The following is a 27,723-nucleotide window of genomic DNA, read 5'->3' as shown; positions in this document are numbered from 1 at the left end:
GGGAAGAACTGAAGGTGTGGCCTTGGTGTCAGGCCATTGTGTCATGGCCTTGATGTCAGCATCCAACCCCGTTCTGTGACTTGGGGCCTATCCTGTCTTCTCTAGATCTCAGTTTCTTCATCTGTAAAATGGGAATGCGATAATGGCACATACCTCATAGGATTGTGGTAGAGTTCAGTTGGTCACATATATGAAACACGTATCCTATAGCACAAGCTAAATGAAGAGGACCTGCTTTTACTACCAATTAATTAATACACTGGTCTTCTCTCACCTCTTCCCGGGAGCCCCTCCTTCCCTTGGGGTCTTCTTGGGCTGTTCCCATTGCCTGGGACATCTCTAATCTTTACCTGGCCAACCTCAATCTCGGGGTCCCAGCTCCAGTGTCACTGCCCACCCCCTCCAGATCAGCTCAGAACCCTTTCTGCCCTCTCGGAGGCTGGTGGCAGTTATTAGTCACGTGAGAAGTGTCTGTCTCCCCCACTCAACTGGGGCCTCCTCTGCAAGGTTGGCCCCTGCTGTGTCCCCACACCCACCCAGGCGCCACGCCAAGCCGGCACCCACAGTAAGTCTCTGTGGATGCGTAATAGAGGCCTTGGTCGGGATTTGGGGCCAGGGGTACTCCGAGGGAGTTCTGCTGGGCTGAGGACAGCAGCCTCCTGCGGTGCTCTGCCCTATTTTAGGACAACCCAGAAATAACTGAATTCTGCTGCTGGGCTGGCCATCGTGGGCTGCGGTGGGTGGAGGGCTCCCCACGCCTCCCTGGGATTCGGACGTCTAATTGTATATCTTAAAGCTAAAAACAAAACTCCCCTGAAAATGCAGTCTCTGTAATTACCTGTCCCTGGCAGTATGGAGCTGGGGGCTCATGCTTGAAACCCCAAGCAGGAGCACGTGGTCCTGTGGGAGGGTCTGGGCCCAGGCCTTGAATCAGGGAGATGAGGAGTCACACCCCCTCTGGCTTTTGACCAGCCCTTCAAACCTCACTCCCTTTATTCATTTTTCAATTTAAAATTTTTTAAAAAGATTTTATTTATTTATTTGACAGAGAGAGAGATCACAAGCAGGCAGAGAGGCAGGCAGAGAAAGGTGGAGGGGAAGCAGAGAACCTGATGTGGGGCTCAGTCCAAGGACCCTGAGATCATGCCCTGAGCCGAAGGCAGAGGCTTTAACCCACTGAGCCACCCAGGTGCCCCTCAATTTAAATTTTGATTATAGAAATGATTCTTGGACAGAAATGAAGAAGATAGGCCCTGGTGTCCCTCATCACCCTAGCCACACCTGCTGTGAGCTCCCTCCTTCCTTTGACCACTGTCCCCTCATGCCAGAGTGCCAAGGAACAAGCCCCTTACCTGGGAGCCCGGGCTCCCGCGCTCGGGATGGCCTCCTCTCTGGACTTGGTGGCGCCATCTAGACGGTTCTGTTTTCCAGCCCATCCTGAGCCACATCGGCAGGGCAAACAGTGGGGACGCCCAGTTCTGTGTTTTCTTAACAAATGTCTTATTTATGATTTTTCTTCATAAATACTCATTGGTTTTAATTCTTCCACACTCCCTGTTTTTCTGAGACAGGCACTCACTGTGCTTCCTGTCATTGCAGATGGACATGGACCCCAGGCCAGGTCCCTGTCCCCTGCACCCACAGTGCCCCAAGGTCACAGTGGTGTGAGGTGGCACTTGGCTTTCGCAGTCCTAGTCACCCTTAAGGGGTCTTGCACGAGGCCACTGCTATTCCTGGGGGTCATTCCTTATGGTGGCTTTGTAGCCTCGGACCTCACGGCAACGTTGAGCCCTCCCAGAGGAGTTCGTTTCTCCCCCAGTCATGCTTTTTTACATTTATTTTTATTTTTTATTTTTATTCTGTTCAATTAGCCCACATACAGTACATCATTAGTTTTTGATGTCGTGTTCAACGATTCATTTGTTGTGTATAACAACCCGGCGCTCATCTCCACACGTGCCCCAAGTCATGCTTTTAAAAGAAGCCACACTGATCATTCAGTTCAAAAGGAAGAGAAAACTCCTCCTCCCCTGGTCTCTGCTGTGCTCCCCTACCTGCCTGAGCACACGTGGGCGCCCGTGACCGCTGGCACCTCACCACGGTTTGGAAGCTTGCGGCCAAGATCCCCTCTCCTGCTTCCCTCCCAGCACCCCCTGCTTGCCCTGCTCCTTCCACACTGGCCGGCAGGGCTGCTGCTCCCCCAGGGCGTGGGTCCCTTCCTCACCTGCTTCAGCTCCTTGCTCAGATGTCGACTTCCCTGGTCTCCTTCCCTCATGCACCCCCCACCCGGCCCTCCAGGGCACTCACCCCCGTGAGATGTGTGTGCGCCTCTGTTTGCCAGACTAAGCTCCTGGGAGGCGGGGATTTCTGTTTGGTTCACAGGTCATATCCCCAGGGCCTCAGCAGTACCTGCATCCACTAAGGGCTCAGTAAAAGGTTCACAAGGGAGTCCAGCTCTTAAGGTTCCCACAGACCCGGCCTGGCCAGCTCCCTCTCTGGGGCTCATGGCCTCCTGCTTGGCATCCTTTCTCCTCCACTTTTTTTTTTTTTTTTAAGATTTTACTTATTTATTTGACAGAGAGATCACAAGCAGGCAGAGAGGCAGGCAGAGGAGAGGGGGAAGCAAGCTCCCTGCCGAGCAGAGAGCCCGATGTGGTGCTCGATCCCAGGACCCTGAGTTCATGACCTGAGCCGAAGGCAGAGGCTTAACCCACTGAACCACCCTGCACTTCTTATGAGCACCCCTCCCCTGCCCCGTGCCGGTGTTGCTCTCCCTCCTTTGCCCCTGTCCTGAGCCTGGGCCTCCCTCTCAGCAGAGGTGGCTGTGGGGCCAGGGCCGGGCTGGGCCATCATCTCAGGTTCCGGGACGGGGGCTTAGGGCGCAGGCTGGCCTCTGGGCCTCGCAGCGTGTGGGAGAGTCACTCAGCCTTTCGGAGCCTCACCTCCGTCACCGGCGAGGCAGGCCCGGTAACAGCCACCTGGCAGGGTTGAGGAGAGCCGGGTGGCACACAGTAGGCCTTTGGGAGGGGGCCTTTGCCGAGGTGTTTGTTTTGCCCTTGCCATGACCTCTGGGGCTGGGCCAGGGTGGGGCTGTGAGCCTCTTCCCGTGGGAGTGGTGGTGCTTAATAGTGTGTGTTTAGAGCCCTGTGGAAACAACGGGGAGGCCCAGCGCTGATCCCCAGAGCCCTGTCCCGGCCCATCTTCCTGTGGAGGGAGAGGAAGGCCCCTGTTACCTGAGCCTGGGAGGGCACTGTGTGCCTGGGCCTGGTAGGCCCACAGGAACCCAGAGAGGGCCTCGGGCTTCCTGGCCCTCGTTCCCAGGGCAGACTCACAAAGGGGAAGGGAGAGAGCCTACAATCCCATATATCAGCTTTTGTTCCCAGACACTAATCCTAATTCCTCTGGAGGTTTCCACACGCCCAACATTGTGAGCTTCCTCCTCAGGTCTCCAGCAGCTGCTTCCAGCTCCTGGGCTGAGTTGAGTGGAGGGGGTGGGTGGAGATCTGAGGGTCCCCATGGAAGCCATGGCCGCCCCCCAGGTCCCCCATTTAGGCTTGGGCTTATGGTTGCTCGGGAAATGTTTCTTCTCTTTTTTCCCTTCCACCCACCGACTCTGGGGTTGCTCTCTGTCTCTGCCTCAGGCCATTGAGGCAGAGACAGAGCCACCATCAGAATTCGATTCAAAGACCTCACCATGGCCCCTGAGGTCCTACATGATGCCTAACCCCTGCCCCCTCCCCAGCCACATCCCCTCTGCTTTCCTCCCCAGTCCCATTCAGCCACTTGCCTCCAGGCCACTTTCGCCAAGCATGTTTCTACCTCAGGGCCTTTGCATTTGCCGTTTATGCATCTGGACAGCTCTCCCTAGTCTTTTATGTCTTCCCTCCTCATGCTGGCCCTGCTCAGATGTCACTGCCTTCGGGCTTTACCCAGCCATCTGCCAGAAGTAGCAGCCTTCACCTTCTTGTCTCTTCTCAGCAATCCTGACCCACCTTCCCCTCTGTTTTCTCCATGTTTCTCTCTTTATCCCACCTACCACCTATTTAAAGCATACAGTTCACTGGCTTTTAGTCTGTGCACCGAGTTGTGCAACCATGGGCACAGTCCCTTGTAGCATATTTTCATCACCCCAAAGAGACCCCATACCCATCAGCAGCCACTCCGCATTTCCTTCGGACTCCCCCAGCCCCTGGCAGTCACCAGTCTTTCTGACTCTTAGGGATTTGCTCATTCTGGACGTTTCATGTAGGTGGGATCACACAGTACATGGTTTTGTGACTGGCTTCTCTCACTGAGCGTCTTTCAAGGTTGAGCCACATTGTACCGGGTATCCGTGCTTTGTTTCTTTTGACTGCTGAATCCTACGTACCCCGTCGTGTGCGGAGGCATTCACCGGTGGGTGGCCATTCAAGTTGCTTTCACTTTCCAGCTGTTACGAAGACTGTGGACTTACCTTTCATTTCTCTTGGATGTACAGCTTGGAGTAGAATTGCTGAGTCCTAAGGTGACTGTGTTTAACTTTTCTAGGAAGTGCCCGGGCGATTTTCCGAAGGGGCCACACCCCCTTACACTCTGACCAGCAGTGTGTGAGGGCTCCAGTTTCTCCTTGCCAACTCTTGTTATGATCAGTCTTGATTATAGCCTTCCTAGTGCATGTGAAAGGGTCACTCATCATAGTTTTGATTTGTGTTTCCCTGATGGCCAGTGACGCTGGGCATCTCCTGTGCTTACTGGCCACTTGTGCATCTTCTTTGGAGAAGTATGTGTTCGCATTTGGTCATTTGCCCATTTTTAAATTGGGTTGTCTTTTACTGGTCAGTTCTAAGTACCCTTTATATATTGTTAGGGACAAGTCCCTTGTTATATGTGGGGTCTGCAAATATTTTCCTTCATCTGTGGGCTGTCTTCTCCCTCCCTTGATGGGTGCTCTGTGAGCCACAAAAAAGGTTAATTTTGATCAAGTCCAGTATTTCTGTTTTTTCTTTTGTCACCTGTTCTTTTGGCATCATATCTGAGAAACTGTTGCCTAATCCCAGAGCACAAAGAGTTATCCTGTATTTTTTTCCTCAGGATTTTGTAGTTTTAGCTCTTAGATCTCTGTTGAGTTAGTTACTATATATGGTATTAGAAATGGGTCCTATTTCATTCTTTTTCATGTTAGTATCTCATTGTCCTAGCAACTTTTGTTAAAAAGGCCCCCCCACCCTTCTGAGAATCAATCGACCATTAATGCGAAGGTTTATTTCTGAACTCAATGCTATTCCGGTGGCTTCTGTGTCTGTCCTTATGCCAGAACCATACTTCCTTGATTATGGAAGCTTTGTAGGAGTTTTGTAGTCAAACACATGTGAATCCTTTAATTATGTTCTTTTCTACTTTTTCTAGATGCTTTGACTATTCTGGTCTCTTAAATTTCCAAGGTTTAAGATAAATGTGTCAAATTTCTGCAAAGAAGCCCGCTGAGATTGTGTTGAATTTTTAGATCAATTTGGGAGCATTGTCCTGCCAGCATTTGATCTTCGGAAACATGACTGTGTGATGTCTTTCTGTTTATTTAGATCTTCTTAAATTTCTTTCAGTAATTTTCCTAGTTTTCCAGAATATATATATTTTGTACTTCTTTTGTTAAATGTAATCCCGTCTATTCTTTTTTTTTTTTTAAAGAATTTTTTTAAGGTTTTATTTGTTTGTTTAACAGAAAGGGAGAGTATAAGCAGGGAGAGCAGCAGGCAGAGTGGGAGGGAGAAGCAAGCTCTCTGCTGAGTCAGGAGCCAGATATGGGACTCGATCCCAGGACGCTGGGATCATGACCTGAGCCGAAGGCAGCCGCTTAACCAACTGAGCCACCCAGGTGTCCCCCGTCTATTCTTCTTGATGCTGTTGTGAATGGAATTATTTTCTTCATTGTGGATGTTCACTAGGATGTAGAAATACTTGATTTTTGTATATTTATCTTATATCCTGGAACCTTGCCAAGGTCTTGTATTCTGATAGTTTTTAGTGGATTCGTTGTGATTTTGTACGTACATGATCAGAGTATCCACCAGGAGAGAGATTTCTAGTTCTCTCCTTGCACTACTTTTTCTTGTTTGCTTGACCTCATTTTTTTTCCTCCCACCACAGTGTAAGTTGGTCACTGCCGGGGTCCCCGTGCATAGAACAACACCTGGCATATGTTTGAATGAATGGGTGGAACCAGCAAGGTTGGGTCAGGTGATGCTCCCAGCCCAGGGCTGTGGCTCCTCCTGTGACAACTGCTTTTGACAGGGTCCCAGTCCCTGTCTGCTGGAGGCTGGGCCCTCTCTCTCTCCCTCTCATCTCTGGCCCTCACATTTTCTGCTAGTTCTCAGTCTTGGGGCTGCAGGGAATTGCTGGGGTCCCACGTGTCTTCACCAGATGAGACATGTCTCGCAGAATCCCCAGGCCGGGCCTTTTGTGGGGCTTGCGGATGCTCCCAGGTGCCCACAAATGAGTGGGTGGTGTACCTGTGTTACCCATGAGGGTGGAGAGTTAGGCCCTGGTTGAGTCATTCAGGGATGTGAGGGCTGGGAGCCCAAGTCTGCCTGACTTGCGTCCTGCTGCCCCTTGTCACAGCCCTGGCAGGATGTGAGAGGAGCCTTGCGTGCAGTCAGGAGGGGCTCCTCGTAGAAGCTCGGCGCGGGGGGGCGGGGGGTGGCAAGGCCAAGGAAAGCAAAAGCATATTTGTTCCTCCCTCATGCTGTTTCCTCTGCCTCGAACTGTCTCCTCCACCGGCTACGCCCCTCTCTTCGTTCCCCTTTGAGCTTGAATGTCACCTCCCTGTGGCCAGTCACCTAATCTGACTCACCCTTTCCCTCCACGCTCTCCTGGTGACACTGAGTCATCACGGGGATAACTGTCAGTGTTAATCTGTGAATCAAGTCCCCTGCAAGCTCGGAGCCTCACTTGTACTTGGCCCTTGGAGACACGGGTGAGAGTCTCAGGCCTGGAATCCCTGGTTCATCCTGCCTGCCGGGCTTCTCCAGGCTCCTGGGCCTGAGAACCAGGGGGATGGCTGAACGCTCTGACTGTAGTGGGACAGTCCTGGTTTCCGATCCTGCATTGTCAGTCTCTGGGGGTGTGGTCTGGGGCCATCTCTTGGAGCCTCAGTGCCCTCAGCTGTGGAAGAGGGTGGCACAGAGCCTGCCATCAGGGTTGTGTGCGAAGTGAACACGCCCATGTTCAGACGCTGCTGCATTTGTGCTGAGCCCCTCCCCTCAGGCCCCAGTCTGGCAGTTAACCTGTGACCCCGGGGTCCACGGGGTGTGGAGCGGTCACTTCCTCAGCTGTCCAACGCGGCCATTCCTGTTAGATGGGATGATGGGGCAGGAGATAACATCTCTGCGCCGTCCCTTCCCTATTGCGGCCACCCCTTCCTGAGCACAGGCTCTGCCAGGCAGGCCGTGGGGGGACTGGGGGCTGCACGGGGCTGCGGAACTTGTCGCTGCCACCCCAGATCCTGCTGAGCAGCTGGGACAGGCTCCAATCACTCCCAGGGCACAAAGCATGGCCCTGTTACGGGGGTGCTGAATTTTTCAGTGTGGTAATACCCTCCCCCCGCCAGGTGCCAAAGGAACTTGGGCTGAAGACCAGCTCCCCACTTACCATCCGGGAATCTGAGGACCCCAAGTTGGTATCTCAGGCTGGTATGGTGAGAGTGAAGCATGTGGCACTGGGAGCCCGTGGCTCGGGTTCGAGTCCCTGTTCCGCTGTGCATGCGGTGGGCCTCGGGCCAGCGTCTTGGCCCCAGCTCCCGGTGTCTGTGAATGTGGGATTGGCCTAATGGCAGTAGCTGTTCCAGACGGTGGTTGGAAGGATTGGTGTGACTGTGTGTCTCTGGCCCTTGGAGCAGTGCCGCCGAAGTGCCGTGAATGCTGTCTGGCACTGGGGAAGTGGGATATGAGCCTTAGACGGTGTTACTGTTACTGTTAACCTTGTTGTTGTTGTTCGTGGTATAGAAGGGGTCTCCGTAGCCAGGCAGCCCTGAGCGGAAGGACAGCCGTTTCCTGACTGGGTGGCATTGAGCAGCTTACCTCACTTTTCATCTGTAAAATGGGCTCTGGGGCCAGTTTGGGAAGACTGTTGTGAGGGTCGATTGAATGGCCAGGGGCCAGGGAGGTAATGACAGAGGAAGGAGCCCCCCAAAGCCACAGAACAAGGGTGAGAGGGCAGTGCTGGAAGCAGGGGCAAGGAGTGCCCTCCCCTCTGCCTGACCTCACCCCTACCTTGTGGTTTTTTTTTTTTTCATTTTTTTATTACTTTTTTGTTGTTGTTTTTACAACACTACACAAGCATGTCCTTTTTATGAAAATACAGTCACTTTGTGATACAAAGTAAAAAGTGAGAGCTCTGCTGCGCTCCTCTGTCTCCTCCCTAAAGGCCGGTCCTGTCACTGATACCTGTGTTCACCTGCCTGCTTGTGTTCCCCTGTCTGCCTGCCCTGCAGGGAGGAGGTGCAGGAGAACTGCGTGCGGTGGCGGAAGAGGTTCACCTTCGTGTGTAAGATGAGCGCCAACCCTGCCACCGGCCTGCTGGACCCCTGCATCTTCCGCGTGTCGGTGCGCAAGGTGAGGCTTGGGGGCTAGGGCTTGGGGGTGTGAGGCCACCAATCTAGTGGCTTTAGCCCCATCCCCTGACCTGTCCCCTCCAGAGGGCAAGGAGTGAGCCCCTCTGCTTGTTGGCTTGACTTATCCCCAGCAGTGAGATTCGGGGCGGAGGTGCTGGGGAGACACGTGAGGTCCCGTGGGTTCTGTAGTTATGCTGCTGCTTCTGTCTCTCTCTGCAGGAGCTGAAAGGCGGGAAGGCTTATTCCAAGGTGAGTGGGGCTGGGAAGGGATAGTGAGATAGATTAGGTGTGGGAGAAGAGCTTCGGCCCCTCTCTGCACCAAACAGGAGGCACTCAGCTCTGCAGATGTATTCTTTCTTAGAAATATCTTTATTGATAGTCTTTGCATTTAGTACAAAGCTACCCTGGGCTTGTTGTAACACAAACGGTACAGAAGTTCAGAGTGGAAGGGGCAGTTTCCACACCTTCCTCTGCAGCCTTCCTCCCCAGATCCCACCCTTGGATTCGTTAAGGTCTTCCCAGACCTTTTAAGGAAAAGAAGATTATGACGTATGCACAGAGCAGCGAGTCAAACCCACGCGCTTGCGGTTTGGAAGAACGGAAAACGAGCACCCTGTGTGCGGACGTGCGGGCAGCAGGCTTCTTACATACACAAAAGGGACTTGTTCTAAACAGATCCTGGGGTGTGGTTGTCACTTGCCAGTATGCCGTGGTCACGTTTTCATAGATCCCTTTTGCTTTCTAACTGGCCATGCCCCCCAGTGCGGCTGGGTGGTGGGCACCCAGCTGGTCCCCTGCTGTGGCCCATCTGTGTTGTTGCTGTCTGCTCGGCACCCACGGGGACCAGTGGGAGAAGGTGGTTCTGCCGGGGCTGCCTCTGGCTCAGAATGAGCCCGCTCTGCCCTAGACCCCCTTCTTGGTGGGGACACACTGCCCACCTTCTGTGGCCCCTGGGAGGTGGCCTGGCAGCAGGCGGTGAACTCAGTCTACCTGGAGGGGAAATGCCTTTGCCTCACCTTGCCCTGCGTGGAAGGTGTGTCCTTTCCCACTGACTGGAGCTCAGGAAGCTCTGTGTTCTGGGCCATCTGCTCTGCCCCGGCCCGGGCGCTGGTGGCCCTCTCCAGAAACAGGGCAGGGTGGCCAGGACTGGGCTGTGGAAGGTGCCGCCAGAGTGGAAATTTCTCCTCCCGTGAAGTCACATAGGCACAGACAGCTGAGGCCTCCCACCCCCATCCAGCGGGTTCTTACCAGGCGCCCGGCACAAGTCAGACCTGCAGGCCCTTCCTTTCTGTCCTGTGAGCAAACACCCATGACAGGCCCTGCCTCCATTCTCCAGGGAAGGAAGCTGGGGCCCAGAGGGCAGCTGGTCTGGACACTGGTTGGGCCTGGTCTTGGGCTGTGTGGGGCCCTGGGCAAATAAATCACTTCCCCACTGGAACCTTAGTTTCCTTCCCTGCCAGATGGGGGTCCCTCTGACTCGATGGCAGGGCTGGGATTTGAACCTGCCATGTCTCTGATTCTGGCTTGTGTGCGCCTAAACTCTGCAGTAGAGACTTGCATGTAGTAGGTGCTCAATAAATGCCACCTGTTGGTTTGGTTGTCCTAATCCCAGCACCCTCCCACCTCAACTCAGTTTCCTCCCCAAGGTCTGGAGACCTGGCTTCTTTCAAAGGCTTTCCCAGCTCCTATACCCTGTTCTCAAATGTGCTACCACTTCCCTCTGCATCCCTGGTGCCTCTGTCTGCATCCCAGGAGCAGCCAGGTGTTCCTACAAACCCCTCACTCCAACCTCCGTGAGGCCCTCCTGCCCGCCCCCACCCCCACATCGAGTTCCCACGGGCTTTCCCTCCCCCTGCCCGCTGGCCTGGCGGCTCCCACAGCACAGCCTTGTTTCCCAGGGAACAATGCCTCTGTGTCACAGACAACAATGTCCTTTCATCTCAGGCGCTGCCCCAGTGCACGCTGGGACCTTGCACAAAGGGCGCTTTGTGTGGCTTAGGGATGTGAGCTCCAGACCAGCCTCTGTCCTTGGGTGCCATTATGCAATACTCAGTCTGGGCTGTGGGGTGGGCCCGGGGGATCTGCCTCCCCCCCCCGGCCCCCCGCCAAGTGAACTCTTGTGCCACTTGCTGGGCACCCACATCTCCTGCAGTCTCCCACAGTCTCCCACACTCTCTCTGTCCCTCCTAGCTGGGCTTTGCCGACTTGAACCTGGCCGAATTCGCAGGCTCAGGCTCCACAGTGCGTTGCTGCCTGCTGGAGGGATATGACACGAAGAACACCCGTCAGGACAACTCCATCCTCAAGGTACCAGGGCCCTGCCCCCTCTTTTGTCCCCTCCCACCAAGGGGCGGGGGCCAACTTGCTCCTCATCAGAGTCCCCTGGAAGGTTGTTAAAAATACAGATGCCCGGGCGCCTGGGTTGCTCAGTGGGTTGGGCCTCTGCCTTCAGCTCAGGTCATGATCTCTGGTTCCTGGAATCGAGTCCTGCATCAGGCTCTCTGCTTGGCGGGGAGTCTGCTTCCTCCTCTCTCTCTCTACTTGCCTCTCTGCCTACTTGTGATCTCACTCTGTCAAACAAATAAATAAAATCTTAAAAAAAAAAAATACAGATGCCCCTCCTAGACACTGGGAAGATGTGGTCCCGGGGCCAGGAAACCACCCTTAGTAGCCTGGCGCTGCAGTGGCCTTATTCCCCATCTTTAGTCCAGGATCGGGTGCGTCCCAGCAGTCTCGCTAAGGGTTGGCTGAAATGCGCGTCCCCGAGCGCTCACCACCTCTCGTCTCATGATGCCTGACAGCAGCCCCATGGCGTGTAGTGTCTGCTCTTGGAGCCAGTTTTGCATAGGAGGGGGTTGAGGCACAGAGGTTAGATAGATCATTTGCCTGGGGTCACAGGCAGAGGTGACACTTGACTCCCAGCTGCTCAGCTTCACAGTCCAGCTCCCAACCATTGCCCCATGTGACATGAGGCTGCCCAAGCTTGCAGGGGAGAGTCAGTGAGCTGAAGAACCGGCTGCCCCTCGGCCAGGGCAAACTGGTGTGTCTGCTCCTAGAGCCCAGCCACGTGCCCACTTCCAGCGGCCGGGCCAGCTCCCTCCCTCCAGGCCGCTGGCTCTCGGGCCTCTCAGGACAGTGGTATCTGGGCATCCGCTGCTACCAGCACGCCTCTCTTCCTGTCCTCCACCCTTCCACCTGGCTGAGAAAACAGCCTTGGCGTAACCACACCTCTACGAGCTGACCCAGAGGAAGCAGCTTGTGCCCAAAGCAGAGCTCGGCGGCGGACGGGGGCTCTGCAGCCTCCCGGACCCTTCGCAGAGGGAACCGGAGGCACCCAGAAAGGTGGAGGCTAGTTTTGGTGGGGGCTAGGGCCTTTCGGTCTCGCCCCAGTGACCCTGTGTACCCGTAGGCAAATCACGGCGTGAGGGGGTTCAGTGGCCTCAGCTGCAGGGGCGGCTCCCCCACGTCCTGTCTGCAGCGCTGTGGGCCCTCGCTCCCCTGGAGTCTGAGTGCCGCTCCCCTTGTCTGCAGCCTGGGGCCGTCCCCCACTTGTAGGCTGCTATCACAGCCAAATGAAATAATTCAGTAAAAAAAAAAAAAAAGAAGCCTCAGGAGGCACCTGGCTGCTCGGTCAGTAGAACATGCGACTCTGGACCTCATGTCATGAATTCCAGCTTCACATTGGACGTAGAGTTTAGTTCCCCAAAAACAGGGGGCAGGGAGGTGCCTGGGTGGCTCAGTCGATTAAGCATTAGACTCTTGGTTTCGGCTCAGGTCATGATCTCAGGGTCGAGGGATCAAGCCCCATGTCAGGCTCTGCCGTGAGTGTGGCGTCTGCTTGAGTTTCTCTCTCCCTTTCCCTCTGCCCCTCCCCTGCTTGTGCACATTCTCTCTCTCACTCTTTCGCTCTAAAGTAAATAAATAAAATCTTTAAAAATCTCAGCCCAGTGATCTCCATTTTTGTCAGTGGCGACACTGGGATATGAGCCCCCTTTCCTGTCCTATCACCCGTTTCCTGTCACTCCATCTTGGCCCAGATTTGGGGACCCAACACTGCCTTGTTCGGACCACTGCCGAAATCTCTGCCCAAAGTGGGTGTTGAATTTCTGGTGGCTTCTTGCTTTACTTGACTCAACAAAGTTTCACCCCTCCCCGCTCCTTGTCGGAGTCTGTGTGCACCCCATCCCCCACCCCCGTGCCCTGTGTTATACCTGGGGAGCCCCTCCCCACCCGGGTGGGCTTTGTGAACCTCCCTCCTACCTGCCTGCTGTGTGGAGCTCGTGTGCCCACGCCCACTCTCAGGCTGTGAGAAGAACCTAAGACTGGAGAGGGACTGTGGCCTCTCTCCTAGCCGTGGTTCTGGAGTAACAGTAGCTAACTTTTCCTGCCGCCTGCGCTGTGTGCTGGGCACTAAGCCACGCAAAGCGTCATCTCCCCTTGTCCTCTCCACTATCCCAGGAGGCAGGCGTCAGGATTGGTCCTCGCCTCCACCTAAGGAAACGGGGGCTTTGTGCGTTTCCATGGCCTTGCCAGGTCTAGCAAGGGGCAGGGACAGGATCAGAGTCTAGCCTGTTGGCAGCCAGAGCAGAGGGGCCACGGGGAGGCACCCGGGCTGCAGATGGGTGCGGTATGGCTGATTTCTCCCTCTGTGCAGGTCACCATTGGGATGCTTCTGCTCTCCGGAGACCCCTGCTTTAAGACGTGAGTGTGGGCACAGGCTGGGAGGGTGCCACACAGGGACTCTTCCCTCCTCGGGGCTCTTGGCCTCCTCTGTCTTTGACTCCCGAACGTGGGGCACCCCAGTCACAGCCATCTGTCCTCCCAAGGCCACCGTCCACCGCCAAGTCCATCTCCATCCCGGGTCAGGACTCCTCCCTACAGCTGACGCGCAAGGGCGGTGGGACCAGCAGCAGTGGCAGTGGCACCCGGCCCCCCAAGACGAGGCCCACCATCCTCAACTCAGGTATCATTTTGCACCTGCCCTCCCTGTGCCTCCCCATGGCCCAAGGCTCATCTCCGTCTCCCCAGGTCCCAGGGGGGATGCTTACTGAGCACGGGTAGTGGGATGGTGTTTACGTCCATCCATGCTTCCATGAGGCCCACGTCTGAGCCCTTCCCATAGGCAGGGCACCATGCTGGGCCCCAGGATCACAGCAGCGCCCTTACCTTGAGGCTCCATCTTGCAGGAGGGACAGGAGTCATTCAAACAGTAAATAAGTCCGTGTCACCTGCAGGTGGGACAGGAGCGGCGACTGGCACTGAAGAGCTGGCACTTGAGCTGAGCCTGAGCTGTGGGGCAGGGTCCCCATCAGGGTGATGGTGTCCCGCCGTGCCTGGCTGTCTTGCCTGTCCGATCTCAGCATCCACCCCCCACTGCCGACTAGAGGGGCAGCAGCAGCCCTTGCAGCCTGGGCTGCTGTGGAGCTGAGCTGAGCACACGAGTGTGCCCTTGCCTGGCACACAGTTTGTACTCTGTATTCTCTGGGTATCTCCCAGCGCTGGGTTTCTACTAAACTGTCATCATTATGAACATTTTAAAAAATGCAGAGGAGACAGCATGGCGATTAGGGGGAGGAGGTGGTCCAGGAGAAGGCTCCAGCCTCCCCCGCCGCCCCTGTACTCCGTCCCTGGGGGTGGACTCAGAGCCGGGAGGCACAGTGCCCCCGAGCTGATGAGCGAGCCGGGCGGCACACGCCACCCTAATTTGCACCACGAGAGCAATTAGGACGCAGGGCCGCGGGCAAAGAGCTACCTTCCCAGGCAGTGTGGGGTTTGAGCCCCCATATGCCTCTGTGACTGGTTTTCTAGCCCTCTCCTCCTGCAACCCCCGCCCCACCCCGTAGAGCACCTGTCTTGAGAAACCCTGTGCTTTCGGTGAGGACCCAGGCAGGCCTGGGGGCCAGCCTGTGGCCTGGTGTCTTCTTCTCTGAGGAGGGGGATGGATGAGATGAGTTCTTCCTTCCTATGACCAGAAGTGGTGGGCAGGCAGGCACTCATGGGGCCCAGAGTGGACCACCCCAACACACACCAGGTCCCTTGCGCCTCCTGCTGGCGAGTGCTGGAAAGTTTGTTTTGAAGTTGGGCTTATGGGTGACTTGGGACAGGATTGTTGGCCATTCTCCATTCCCCTTATTCGTTCCACACTGACCTAAGCTCATTCAAGCCTCAGGGCCTTTGCTTCTGCTGTTCCTTGGTTTGGAAGGCCCCTATCCTGATGCCTTCTGTGGCTTGTTCCCTTCCATGCTTCTAGGAGGCCTCCCATTAAGGCCACCTCCTAGAAATCTTCCCCGATCCCAGACTGGGTCAAAGTCCCATCCACACTGCTCCCTGCTGTGTACCACTCATTTCAGGCATGGTTAATTGTGGGTCATTTTTCATTCAACACTCTCCCTTCCCGCTGGCCTGTGACACCCCATCTCCTATTTACAGCACACTGTGCAGAGGACGTCCTCACAGATATTTGTGGAATGAACAGACCTGGGCTCCAGGGGTGGACTATGGTGGGAGCAGGGCCTCTGTGTTTGTCTGTAAAATGGGAAGCACCTAGCGTGCCCCCCTCTGCCCGCCGCCGACTCCGTGAGAGGCCATGTGTGGACCGCCAGGGCTGGCCCCACTGCTGAGCTCGCCCTCTCCCCGCTCTCCAGGGGTGCCAGAGGAGCCCGAGCAGAACCTGTCCAGCCCGGAGGAGGTGTTCCACTCCGGCCACTCCCGCAACTCCAGCTATGCCAGCCAGCAGTCCAAAATCTCTGGTGAGTGCCCGCCTGGCCCCGTACCCCCGACCTTCCACACGCCTTGCTGGCCCCCCACTAACGGGCCTCCCCACGTGCCCGCCAGGCTACAGCACAGAACACTCGCGCTCCTCCAGCCTCTCGGACCTGACGCACCGCCGCAACACGTCCACCAGCAGCAGCACCTCCGGCGGCCTTGGCATGACCGTGGAAGGCCCTGAGGGCAGTGAGCGCGAGCACCGGCTCCCCGAGAAGCCCCCGCGGCCGCCACGGCCCCATCTGTCCGATCGCTCATTCCGGTGAGCAGTGCTGCCCGGTGCTCCTGGAGAACGGGCCCCTCCTGGGCACCCCCGGAACCTTTGCTTCTTCCCTGTAGCACGGGGACAACAGGGTCCCGCCTCAGAGGGTTGGATGGCGATGATTCAGCTGGTGGACGGATGCGAAGGTCACAGCATGGGCCTGACAGACGCGCTGTCGGGGGAGGCTTCGTGATCTAGGTCCCCCGTTTACCCGTGGCACGGCCTCTCAGAGGCTCAGGTCAGCTAACCTGTCAGGGCCTCCCAAGTCCTCATCCACAAAACCAGGTTGTGGGCCCTTGGCCTGGGGGCTGAGGAGAGGGTTCCAAGAGCACGACTGGGAATAGGTTCTCACGTACACGCAGAGCAGCCTGAGCTCTGTACGGGCTTACCATGGTCGTCCTTGTACCTGTCGCCAGCTGGACTGCTGTGACTCTGCTCTGCCCCACCCCAGGAGGAAGAAGGACTCTGTGGAGAGCCACCCGACCTGGGTAGATGACACTCGGATTGACGCAGATGACATTGTGGAGAAGATCATGCAAAGCCAGGACTTCACAGACGGCAGCAACACTGAGGGTAAGCTGCCCACGCAGGGAGGCCTGGGGGACGGTGCCGCCCGCTCCAGGGCCGCCCCAGATGCCCCTGTCCCACTCAGCCTCCGTCCTCCCCTGTGTCCCCACAGACAGCAATCTCCGGCTGTTCGTGAGCCGCGACGGCTCCACCACGCTGAGTGGCATCCAGCTGGCCAACAGGTAGGGGGCGCCGTTTGGGGATGGGTCCCTAGGGTGGCCATGGGGCTCGGTGCTGAGAGCCCAGGCATGGTGGACGCTGACCTGGCTTTGAATAGCGGTTCCTCCCAACACAGCATCACCTGGGAGCGCTCACTCTTCTCTGAACCTCAGTTTCCCTGCTTGTCAAATGTCACAGACCACACCGTCTCCTCTAGAAACCTGGGGCAGCAGCCTGGGTTTGGTTCTCAGGGTTCCAAGGGTAGCTTGGAAAGGGCCTAGCACAGGGCCTGGTACACCGCCCGGGCTTTATCTGTCTTTATTTGGGACCTGCTTTTCCCTTCCTTCCGGATCTGGGAACTCCTAAACACGATGACGACAACAACTCATTTAATTTACTGAATAAATATTTGTTGAGCACCAGCCACACACCAAGCACCGAGCTAGGTGTGCTGGGGATACAGCAGTGAGCAACCGAGATTCATGCCTGCGTGATATTTACATATGAGGGTGTGGCGGCTGAATCTGCTGCTTCCGCTCGAGTCTGTGGCGAGTCCACTGCCTCACTGAGTGAGTGAGTAGAGGAGCTGTGCCGAAGCTGTAACCCCCTGTTCCCCTAGAGCGGCCAGGAAAGTGCTCATTTAACATCTAATGCTGGGAGCGTGGGGGCCTGGGGTGGTGGTGGTATGGAGACTTGGCTGGGTGGGTCTGGGGCACAGGGTCCCAACCTCCCCTCTGGTGCTGCTATGCTGACACCTGCTGGCCAAGGCTCAAAATTGCAGCCACCCTCTCCCTGTGACTTCCTGGGCAGTCCCCCGGGAGGTGGGCAAGAGGAAAACAGAGGACACCTCCTTTGAGGTTTACACCCCCCACCCCAGCCCCCTATGACAGTGAGGAAACGGATTCAGGGGATGGGAGAAACCAGTTTCATCAGGAGCAAGGTCTTAGCAGAGCTGCACACTGATCCCTGAATGTCCATGACCCTGTGGGTGGGTCTGGCTTCAGCAGAAGGAAGAGCTCCCCAACCTTCTGTCCTCTTGGTGAGCTTCATCATCCCTCTGTTGCCTCAGTTTCTTCATCTGTCAAACGGGGCAGGGTTCAGTCTTTGCCTGCCAGGGTTGCCATGAGAATGGGTACAGCACCCATCTCTGTGTGAGCAGCCATTGGTGCTCAGAACGGGCTCAGGCACAGCTTGCATCAGCTCTGAGATCCCACAGGCTTTAGTACTTAGCATCTGTGTTGCCCTGGGCAAGTGACTCGACTTCTCTGAGCCTCAGTTTACCCCTCTGTGAAGCAGGGCCGACTTGTGAAGTCGTTCCCAGGGCCTGTCCCAGAAGAGCAACAGGGAGGACAAGCTGACCTGGTTTTCTCCTCCCCTCCCCCACAGGGTCTCCTCTGGGGTCTATGAGCCTGTTGTGATTGAAAGCCATTGAGGAGCGGGTGTCCATGCTGGAGAAGGGCCCTTCCTCTGTGGGCATCCAAGCCCGCATCATTCCACGAGGGACCTTCCCCTTCGGATCGTCATCCGCACCGCATCTCATCTGTGCCTCCTCCATGCACTCCAGCCCCGCTCCTGCCCCAAAGCATCATTCCATTGTCCTCCCATCCATCCCGGGACCCTCCTGGCCTGCCAGGCCCGGGCACCACTGTGAATATTCTCCTCTGAACCACTAGGGGGCAGGACGTGCAGGTCCGTGAAGCAGGTGGACCAGACAAAGACGGCCAGGCCTGCCCCTCTGGAGACCAGTCTGGCCCCTCGTCGAGGACATGCAACAGCACCTACATGCAGGGATGCTTGTGGCCGAGGGGCCTCTTGCCCTGTGTCCCTGCTTACTCCGGGAGCATTGGCTTAGCATGCCCCAGCAGGGCCTTGCTCCACTGCCCCCTCGCCCTTGGGAGGGCCAGTCCATCCCTGAATCCCGCCACCACGGCCCTCTGACTGCTTAGTGCTTCAGCTCTTCCTTCCCCGTGTCCCTGGGGACCTGCTGGCGGCCTTCTCCTGGGAACCAAGACCTCAGACCCGTCCACACTCCAGATTGAGACCCCCGCCCCCAAAGAATGTTCTCCTGCTGCCCTGGCAGCCTGCACTTTGCACATGCTTGCCTCCAGCACAGCCCCACCGGCCCTTGTCTGCCTTTCCCTTGAGCCCTTCATAAGGGTTTCTGGGCACTGCCTGCTGTGCGGTCAGCGCCTGCCTCTAGCAGCCCGGCTGGAACGTGGCACTGCCTCTCCCCCGGTTAGCTCCAGCTCGGGCTTGACACCCATGCTGAGCATTGATGGTGGCTCTTTTCTGCTTGGGGCTGGATCTTGAGCAGCTGGTTTCCTAGGAAGCCAGGGAAGGTGCCTCCCAAATCCTTGGAGGTTGGCAGTCAGGCTGGGCTGGGCTTGGCAAGCAAAGCCCCTTCTCTGTCCCTGCAGGGTCAGCTAGCCCAGGCTGGGGCTGATGCTGGAGAGGCAGGCGGGCTGGGACTGGACCAGCCTGGAGCTGGCTTCCTGGCCGGAAAAGCCTCAGCCCTCCTCTGGAAGCATCCCTCTCTCTGGGCTGGGGAGAGGCGGGGAGCAGTCTGGCCCTGCCCCTGCCCCTCGCTAAAGCTTCTGCCGCGTCGCCCGCCCCCTCTGGTCTTCCTTACTTGCTTGAAGGTGGGTTCTGACCGCCCATCAGTCCCTGGACAGACTTCCCTGCCGCTCTGAAATCTCACTCATTTTGTGTGAACCCAGCAGGCTGGTGTTTACCTAGTCCTGTATCGTTTTTCTTTTTTTTAAATTTCCCCTTCTTTTCCTTTTTAATTTTTTTTTTTTAATTTCACAGTTTGGTATTTTCTTCTCCCCCAGGTGAGGGGAGGTGGTTCTGTTCCCTTCCATACCTGCTGGCTGGGTCCCAGCAGGGCTGGGGACCTGGATGGGGGGCCAGAATCCTGGCTCTCTCCCTGGAAGGGGTGTGGGTGCCAGTGGGGTGTCCTCCCCAGGCTGGGAGGGCTCCTTGCCCTTATGCTCCAGCTGGCAAGAGTTGGAGCTGCTGTCTTGGAACCTCCTGGCCTTGGGAGCAGAGCATTTCTAGGATTCTTTGTTGTTGTTTTTAATCCCCTAACTCTTAGAAAATGAATGTGCGGAGCTGCCTGCTGAGACAGGACAGAGCATTTGCTGTGGCTGGAGAAGGCTCTGCTTAGCCCTGCAGGTCCCTTCCTGCCTCGCAGGCGTCTGGCACTTTAAAAGGGAGCTGGCCTTGCTGTTTCCAGATGAAGTGACCCCCAGAAGATGGGAGAGCACTCTCCTCCGCTTCTGTGTCTGCATGACTTCAGCCCAGTGGGGAAGAGCATTCAGGGTGTATTTGGGATCTGGCTCAAAGTTCTGGACTTCAGACATAAAGCAGTTAACTCTGGTGCTGTTGGGGAGTCCCCCAAACCAGGAACCCCAACCCCACCCAAGGTGTGGTCTGGGCTTGACAGTTCACCCCAGAAGGACAAAGAGCCTGCCACAGCCTCCCCTGCCAGGCCGTGGGCCAGGGTAACTGGACTGAGAATTTGACCACATCCAAATTAACACTAGCTGGAGCCAGAGGCCTGGAACCCCAGCCTCATCCCCATGTGGGAGCCCTTTCTTTGACCTCTGGGTCCCTTCAAGCTCAGTGAATCCCCGCCAGGCCCACATAGCTCCTGGACTTAAAATTCTATATATAGAGAAAGATAGACTATATTAGAGGTATTTTTGGAAAGGAATCAGTCTATGCAATGCCAGTTTGGAATCTTCTTGAAAGACAGTTTAACGTTTTTACTAGGAGATTTAAAGAAAATTAAAGTCTACAATATTTTTAGGTTACTTTTTTTCTGGTCCCCCCAAATGGACCACATGGTATGATCTGCCGGGATGGAGATCCGCCATGTTCTCCTCTCTCTTGAGCTGGGAAATGGGTGGGGGTAGGGGGGTGAGGTGGGGTCTTGGTTTTGGTTTTTGTTTTTTTTGTTGTTTTTGGTCTTAAAAAAAAAAAAATTCCCCTCCTTTCTAACAGAATGTTGCCGCCACCACTACCCCTTATTCAGAGGGCTGTGTTTGTATCTCTGTCCCGGCTTCTGTTGTAGAAAATCACATTGTAAGGGGGAAATCAGCCTCGTGTCAATGTCTTGATTCAGGAGAAAAAATTAAATGTTGCAGTTTTTGTTTGTTACGGCGTGTTGGGTTTTGTTTGTCTTACCGCATGGTCAGCATCGGAAGAAAGCCGGATGCGTAGGTTGACATCCAGGAATGGGGAAGGGTATAGGTGGCCAGGGTCTTCCCTGTCCTGGCTTCCGTCACAATCATTACCACCTTTATTACTGCAGGTTTCCAGGGAGGAAACTGAGACCCAGAAGGGCAATTTCTTGCCACCCTCGCACCTACTTACGTAGCAGCTTTGGTCTCAGAGCACAAGTTCTAAGCACCGAAACTTTCCAGCAGTCAGCCTGAGATGAGTAACTGTCTCGGCCTCAGTTTCCTCAGCTGTAAATGGGCCTGTGGTTGAAAGAAGAAAGTGGGTGTACGGCCCGGCACAGGGCGCACTGAGTTTGCTCCCAACTTCTATTCAAGTCCCAGGCCGCCACCGTCCCCAGGTCTAAGCCTCTCCCTTCCGGCCCCCAACACTCTCAAGTTACAGGGGAGCCAACGACTTTGCCAAGCTCAGAAAGGCAGAGTCAGCCTGGCCTTTAATTAGCTCAGAAGTGGCAGGAAGCTTCAGCGGCTGTGGACAGGCCAGAAGAGACCAGACCTCCAGGGCTCCTCCCTGCTGCGGCGCGGCATTGTCTGCACCCCTCCTCAGGGCGGGCACCCACTCATGGCCCCTTTAAACTCTGGAGGCTGATTTTGAGTCTCTTCCTCTGTTCTGCACAGCACACCTGGGGAGGGGAAAGTTGGCTCCTAGCTGAGCCCAAAGTCTGTCGTGAGATGAGAGGGATGGCATTAAGCGGTAGGCCAAGAAGAATTGTTACTATTAGCTTTGAGGAGTGCAGTCCCTGTAGAGACGGGTTCAGGTGACTCGGAGACATGCTGCCCTCAGGAGCAAACCATTCCTGGTTCTAACGCATCTCTGCAAGTGTGTCTGCCCTTCCTGCACTCCCCATGTGGGAACTAGGGATACAGCTGTGACCGCAGACCCTATACCCATGGACCTCACAGGCCAGATCAACAAGGAAATGAGCTAAGATGATGACAAGCGTTATCACAGAGACACTCTGGGGGCTGTGGAGGATAGAGGAGGGAACCTCTGCCCAGCTGTGAGAGGCCTTCCTTAGGATGTGTGGCATCCCAGTGAGACCTGATGGGTGAAGAGCATCCAGCCCCGCAAGCTGTGGGAAGACTGTTCCAGACTGGGGAGGTGACCTGCATGGGGGGCCCTTCCAATGATCTGTCTGTGCTGCTCGCTGAGCTGCAGCGACACCCAGGGCTCAAAAGGCAGATGGTGAAGGAAGGGGGGGGCGGTTTACACTGACCTCATCCCTGCAGTGAAGAGAAGACACTGGAAGGGTTCCCTAGGAAGCCAGGCGATGGTGAGGGGAGCTCCCCTCACAGCCAGTGGGAGTCCTCCAAACCCTGAGGATCTGGGCCCACGCCCCCATCCCCACCCCAGGTGGGGCGACAAACACTCTGCATCCCTCTCGACAGACAAGTTAGGGCCTCGGTATTAGAAAGTATGGTCCCCAGGTTCCGATCTCGGCTTCACCACTGACTCGAATTGTGATCTGCAAGTCGTCACCTCTCGGAGCCTCATTTTCCCCATCTGAAACCTGGGACCTCTAACCTCCCACGCCATCTGGCTCTGCCTCCTGGGATATTTGGAGATGGACTTTTGCTTCTGGGGCGAGTCCGGCAGGACTGACAATTCAGATTGCCAGACAATCTGGGTCCCCATTCGATTCCATTCCCTAGGGAGAGTCGGGGAACAGCGCGACCCAAGATACCCTTGGAAACTACATTTCCCGGCATGCGAAGCGGGAGGCGGCACCCGCCTGTCTAGGGACACGTAATCCCGGCCCGCCTAAAGACTACGACTCCCGGCGTGCCCTGCGGCCCAGGGCTTGAAGGGCCCGGATCCGGATCTGGCTGTGGCTTGCGGCTCGGGAGTGGGAACGCGGGAGAGATGGTGAGCTCTGGGCCGAGTGCTTGGGGGACGGGAGGGGGGCAGTCTGGGAGGGGGTCTTCCCGGGAGTCCGGGCTTAGGCTACTGGGAGCCCGGATTGCTGTCTCGCGGGCGCACCGTACGAATGAAAACGCCGTGGCCCGCACTCCCCGAGCCTAGAAAGTGATACCCGGCCAGGCCTGTCTCCATCTGTTGAGTGAATGGGAAGCTAAGAGCGGAATCAGGCTGCGACGCCACCCGCCAGTAGTGCACCCGAATGGGGAGATCCTTCGTCCGTTGAGCTCTCCTTTCCTCCAGGCCACGGGAACAGACCAGGTGGTGGGACTCGGCCTCGTCGTCGTTAGCCTGATCATCTTCACCTACTACACGGCCTGGGTGATTCTCTTGGTATGTGCGCCCGCTCCCCCGCCCCAGCCCCCTGTGTCTGACTTTCGACCCCAGCATCATTTAAGCAGCTGCTATGTACCAGACACTGTGCCAGGTGCTTTCCCTGCCCTCATCTCCAGAAATCCCCAGAACAGCACTACGAGGACGATGGCAGAGGTGTCCCAGCTTATACATGAGGAAGCTAAAGCTCAGGAAGAAGGGTCGGGTCCTTCATGCTACACCGTGAAGTCCTGTTACTGATTCGCTTTTGCCTGTGCTTGGAGTTCCGGGCCTTCTGGGTTATCCTGCTGGCTCCTGGGCGTGATGAGTGCCCGGAGATCTTGTGAGGGCTTTTAGGATTTTTTTTTTCCTTGTGGGAAACTTTGTTGGTGACTGCTTAAGAAGTGCAGTGTGTTTGGAGGGCAAAAACTTGCAGAACTTTGGAGGAAATGTTAGTAAAGAAGACCTTGGAGCCTACTTGAAGATTTCTCCTGCACCTTTGCCCCTGTAGGGCTGTGAGTGCCTTAGGGCAAGGCCCTCGTCTTCTGTTCATTGCCAGGTCCCCCGCACCACCTTAGGGCAGTAACCAGCAAGTGTACAGAGAACAACTATTCAGTGAGTGAATGAAAGAAACCAACCAGAACACCCCAGATACCATCATCTTAACCAACTGAGCCACCCAGGCACCCTAGATACCATCATCTTAAACCAGGCGCTGTCCCAGTGCTTTGACGGGGGTGGGGGGGTGGGGGGGAGGTTAGCACCTGAGATGGAGGAAGGGCCGTGTTTGGCCTTGAGGGGCTGGGCCAGGCATGGGGAACACTCACCAGAGCTCTGTCCTCCACACCAGCCATTCATCGATAGTCAGCATGTCATCCACAAGTACTTCCTGCCCCGAGCCTATGCTGTCACCATCCCCCTGGCTGTCGGCCTCCTGCTGCTCCTGTTTGTGGGTAAGTCATCTCTCCCTCCACCCCAGCAGGGTATCAGGGAATTCCCTCAGCCCTCTCCCATCCCTGAACATGCTTCCACACCGCAGCACTTGCAGTACACCTGCTTGAGACCCCTGGCTCCCAGCTTATCCCCCAGGGTTTTCCTGTTCATCCTTCCAGGCTGCCAGTCAGTAGCCCTTCTGGTCTTCCCCATGCCTCAGGCTCATTAGTTTTAAATGGGATGGCCCTCATGGGGTGTCTCCCTTTTCCCTGCTCCCTCCACCACTACCATCATCACTCTGCGCATGCCTCAGTCACCTTTCACCCCCTTGTCATCACTGGCTCGTGATTCCTGCCCCTCTCTCTCTCTCCCAGCATTTATGTGTGGGCTTCTGTGGGGCGGGGACTGTCTTCGTCATTATTATGTTCTCAGCTCCTGGCCAGGCTGTGGCACTGAGTTGGTGCCCAAGAAAGTGGTTTGGATGAGTCATTTGGATGACCAGGGTGTGGGGTGGGTGGTGGATAGGTGGTGGTGGATAGGTGGTGGATAGGTGGATAGTAGGCAGGTGGGAGGGTGGACAGGTGGACAGGTAGATGGGTAATTGAGTGGGTCTTGTGCCCTGTCGCGTCTAAAACAGTAAGTGTAGCCGTTTGCCTGTGTGGGCCCCATGTTGGTGTTTGTTGAATACATGGGGGTGGGTGTGTGACTTGCTGACTGACCAGGGAGGTGATCGTGGCCTTGGAGGGTGGTTGGGCAGGTGCTTGGCTCCGTGTGCACCTGCCCCGTCTGGCCTCCCAGCAGCCCCAAGCCCGGATCTTACTTGGCCTTTCTGGTCTGTGTATTCCAGGAATGTTCATCACCTACGTGATGCTGAAGAACCAGAAGGTGACCAAAAAGGCTCAGTGAAGGCCCAGCGGGGCTGAGGCTGCCGGCCCTTCTTGTGCCTCCCCTCCAGAGGTGGGAGTGCATAGGACCCATGCAGGCACAGCAGCCCCCTCCAGCCTGGCCCCTATGGGGCGGAGCTGTTCTGGACCTACCACACAGGCCTGCTCCTTCCCAGCCCAGCCTTCCAGAAGCCAGGAGGGAGGATTACCTGGAAGCCTCCCCCTTACCCTTTCTGGCTCAGGGCCTGAAAGATGCTGGTCATCCGAACTTCACCTTCACACTCCCTGTGGCCTTCTCCCTGGGGTTCTACCCTCTTGTTTCAGTTTCCCTCCTGTTACCTGCTGATGTTGGACTTGGTACGTTCTGAGGTAGCACGTGACCTTTCCCCACAGGTCCCGCTCCTCCTCGGGGGTGGCTTTCCCAGGTCTGACATAGCCCCAGGCCCTGCAAGGACTTTTGGACCTAGAATGTATAAGGGGAGGACTGACAGGCTCTGGGGTTACCACCAGCCCTCAGGCTCCATTAGGGTGGCCACAGTGGGCCCCCAGACCAACTGCTTCTCATAGAGGCCTAGCCCCCCAGCCCTAGTGCCGGCCAGCTGGGGAGAGCTGAGCAATAAACACTGGTGATGTGTTTGTCTCTGTGCCATCCCTGCCCGGGGAGCTGGGCTGCTCGGGGCCCGAGAGGGGCTGGTCTCAGGTCAGGAGACTCTGGTTCGTGCCGTGCGGGTGCCTCAGGTGCCTCCCAGATTGTCCCCGTGCTGGACCCAGGATAAAGTGGGGACCGAAACAGATGCGGCTCTGGCAGAGGCATGGCAACATGCCACACACCCCAACAGCCTCTACTGTGCCTGCCCTGCGCCAGCCCAGCTAGCATGCAGCGTATTTTAGGGACCCTTGGGCCAGTCCCCCGAAAGCCCAAGTCCATTGTCTGTCTCTTGCACCCAGCGGTCCAACCTGGCATGGCTCTGAGCAGTGAGCTGGGGGAGGCAGAGCAGGGCAGGCTCTCTGCTCAGGCTGACTGATCTGGTGCAGGCCCAGCCCTGTCTCCCCAGCAGTCCCGCCATGCCCCCCGCCCCATGCAGCCAGGCCTCCCGTCCGCAGCACCCAGTTTAAGCCTCTGTCACGCCTTGTGTGATGTTCACTCTGGTTAGCAGAGACATCTCCCTCACACCTGCCCTGCCCTCACTTGTCCCATCCTCTTCCTGTCCTGCAGGCCAGACTGAGCTGCCGCCTGGGCTTTGGATTCTGTCCTCTCCCCCTCCTATAGCAGGAGTATCCTGTCTCTGATGGTCCCCCACTCTCACAGAGGCAGCCTCTGCGTCTCACCAGCCCCCTCCTTGTGTTTCCTGAGCATGCCCCAGGCCCCCACATAAAGGACCCTCCATCAACCCAGTAATTCCCTCTAGGTCTCTCCCCCTTGCCCCCAAATGGCCAAATTCCCAGAAGTATTCACACCCGCTGCCCGCAGCTCCTCGCCATCGCTGTGTTTAGCATCACTCCTGAGGGGCTGTACCCACCCGGACCACCCATCCCCCTGGTGCACCTCAGATGCTCTCCATGTCCGTGAGGTCTCATTCTCATATGGGGGGTGGGGCTCCTTGGGACTTGATCACAAGCCTTCTCTCCCCACACTTGTCTTAACCAGGCTCGCCTCCTGAGCCCCAACGTATTGCCCGTGCACCAGTTAACTGCCATCGGGTGTCATAATGGCACCTCAAGTTCCTCCTGTCATGATCTGAATCCTCAGACTCCCCCTCCCCAGCTTCCCCTCATACCCCCTTCCATGACTGGCACCATCCTGTGGCCCTAACCCCAGCCAGAAGCCTGGCACACATCACTGACCTTGGCTTCCTCCTCCTAGCCCCCATCCACGTGATCCCAGGTCCTGTCAATTCTCCCCTTTTCTCCCCTCCTCCCACCAGTCACCTTACTGATGCAAAGGCACCATCCTCTGCCCTAAGTCACTAAAAGATTCCTCGACACCCCCCACCCCCCCAATGTGGCCTTCTCCCCTGGGTAATGGCCTTTTAAGGACATCGGAGCATCTTTCTCATACACATAAGAGAACCTGAATGCTTCACGTCTCACTCCAGCTCGACCTTTCATTTCCTGGGATTCTCTGGGGCCCTTTGCACACCCTACTCAACTTGGTTCTGTGTATATATACATACGAAACACCAGTTTGTGCCAAACACTGAGCCAAGAAAGGAGCCCAGCACGGTTCCTGCACTCCTGGTGCTCCCTAGGATGGGGGGAAATGTAATAAATAAATGAACAAGAGGATTTCTGACAGCGTTAAGTGTGATGAAGAAAACAAGGTGATGTGATCAGGAATGCAGGTACATTGGGACGTCTGGGTGACTCAGTTAAGCACCTGCCTTCTGCTCAGGTCATGATCCCAGGACCCTGGGATGGAGCCCCTGAGCAGGCTCCCTGCTCAGCGGGAAGGCTGTTTCTCTCCCTCCACCACTACCCACCCCCTCCATTTGTGCGCACGCTCTCTCTCTCTCTCTCTCTCTCTCTCTCTCTCTCTCTCTGTCAAATAAAATCTTTAAATAAAAGAACGAGGGGACACTGAGTCTGGCAAGGTGACAAGAAAGAATAGGTCAAAGGAGAGCCTAGGGGAAAGGCTTTCAAGCAAAGGGAAGAGCGCCTGTAAAAGCCCCAGGTGTGAAAGAATTTTATGCCTAAGGACCAGCAGGGGAGCTCCTTGTGGCTGTATGGTGGGTATAGGCAGAGTGGTTTGAGATGGGCCTGGGGCCATAGTGAGGGGTATGGATTTTGTTCCAGGGCCTAGGGAAGCCACTGGAGGCTTTAAGCATGAGAGTGACATCATCTGATTTATGCTTTTAAAAGATCACGCTGGCAGCTGTGTTCCTCCCTCTCACTCACCGCTGAATCCCCGGGGCCTAGAGCTGCTCCTGCCCATAGTGAGTGATCAAAATAGGCCTTGAATGAATGCATGCCCCAGACTTCCTGTGTGACCTGGAGGTACTCACTTCTCTCTCTGGACCTTAGTTTCCTCACCCGAGGGACAGTCGGTGGGAATTTCACGCCAGAGTGGGTGGGCGGGACTTGGATTTAGGTTTCCCGCC

The 27,723-nt window shown here is 56.2% G+C and overlaps 2 protein-coding genes across 2 annotated transcripts in view; both read left to right on the top strand.

Annotated features, from left to right (window-relative positions):
• The window catches only part of LOC111146113 (family with sequence similarity 102 member A), a 34,133-nt gene extending 13,848 nt beyond the window's left edge, over nt 1–20,285 (top strand). The window contains exons 2-11 of the mRNA XM_022501510.1: nt 8,465–8,585; nt 8,804–8,833; nt 10,775–10,891; nt 13,239–13,285; nt 13,411–13,547; nt 15,229–15,333; nt 15,419–15,611; nt 16,063–16,184; nt 16,291–16,360; nt 17,724–20,285. Coding sequence (XP_022357218.1) covers nt 8,465–8,585; nt 8,804–8,833; nt 10,775–10,891; nt 13,239–13,285; nt 13,411–13,547; nt 15,229–15,333; nt 15,419–15,611; nt 16,063–16,184; nt 16,291–16,360; nt 17,724–17,769 — 988 coding nt within the window. The 3' untranslated portion in view covers nt 17,770–20,285. The remainder of the gene's footprint in view (nt 1–8,464; nt 8,586–8,803; nt 8,834–10,774; nt 10,892–13,238; nt 13,286–13,410; nt 13,548–15,228; nt 15,334–15,418; nt 15,612–16,062; nt 16,185–16,290; nt 16,361–17,723) is intronic.
• Nucleotides 20,286–22,394: 2,109 nt separating this feature from the next.
• Nucleotides 22,395–25,261, top strand: LOC111145955 (dolichyl-phosphate mannosyltransferase subunit 2, regulatory). The gene is made up of 4 exons (XM_022501280.1): nt 22,395–22,445; nt 22,740–22,829; nt 23,659–23,761; nt 24,589–25,261. The coding sequence occupies exons 1-4, from the start codon at nt 22,443–22,445 to the stop codon at nt 24,645–24,647; spliced, it is 255 nt and encodes an 84-aa protein (XP_022356988.1). The 5' UTR covers nt 22,395–22,442; the 3' UTR covers nt 24,648–25,261.
• Nucleotides 25,262–27,723: the final 2,462 nt, after the last annotated feature.

This window comes from Enhydra lutris, unplaced genomic scaffold (genome assembly GCF_002288905.1).
Source record: "Enhydra lutris kenyoni isolate GAN:26980312 unplaced genomic scaffold, ASM228890v2 scaffoldscaffold13, whole genome shotgun sequence".
NCBI classification, from domain to species: domain Eukaryota; kingdom Metazoa; phylum Chordata; class Mammalia; order Carnivora; family Mustelidae; genus Enhydra; species Enhydra lutris.
This window is presented reverse-complemented; position numbering and strand designations above follow the sequence as displayed.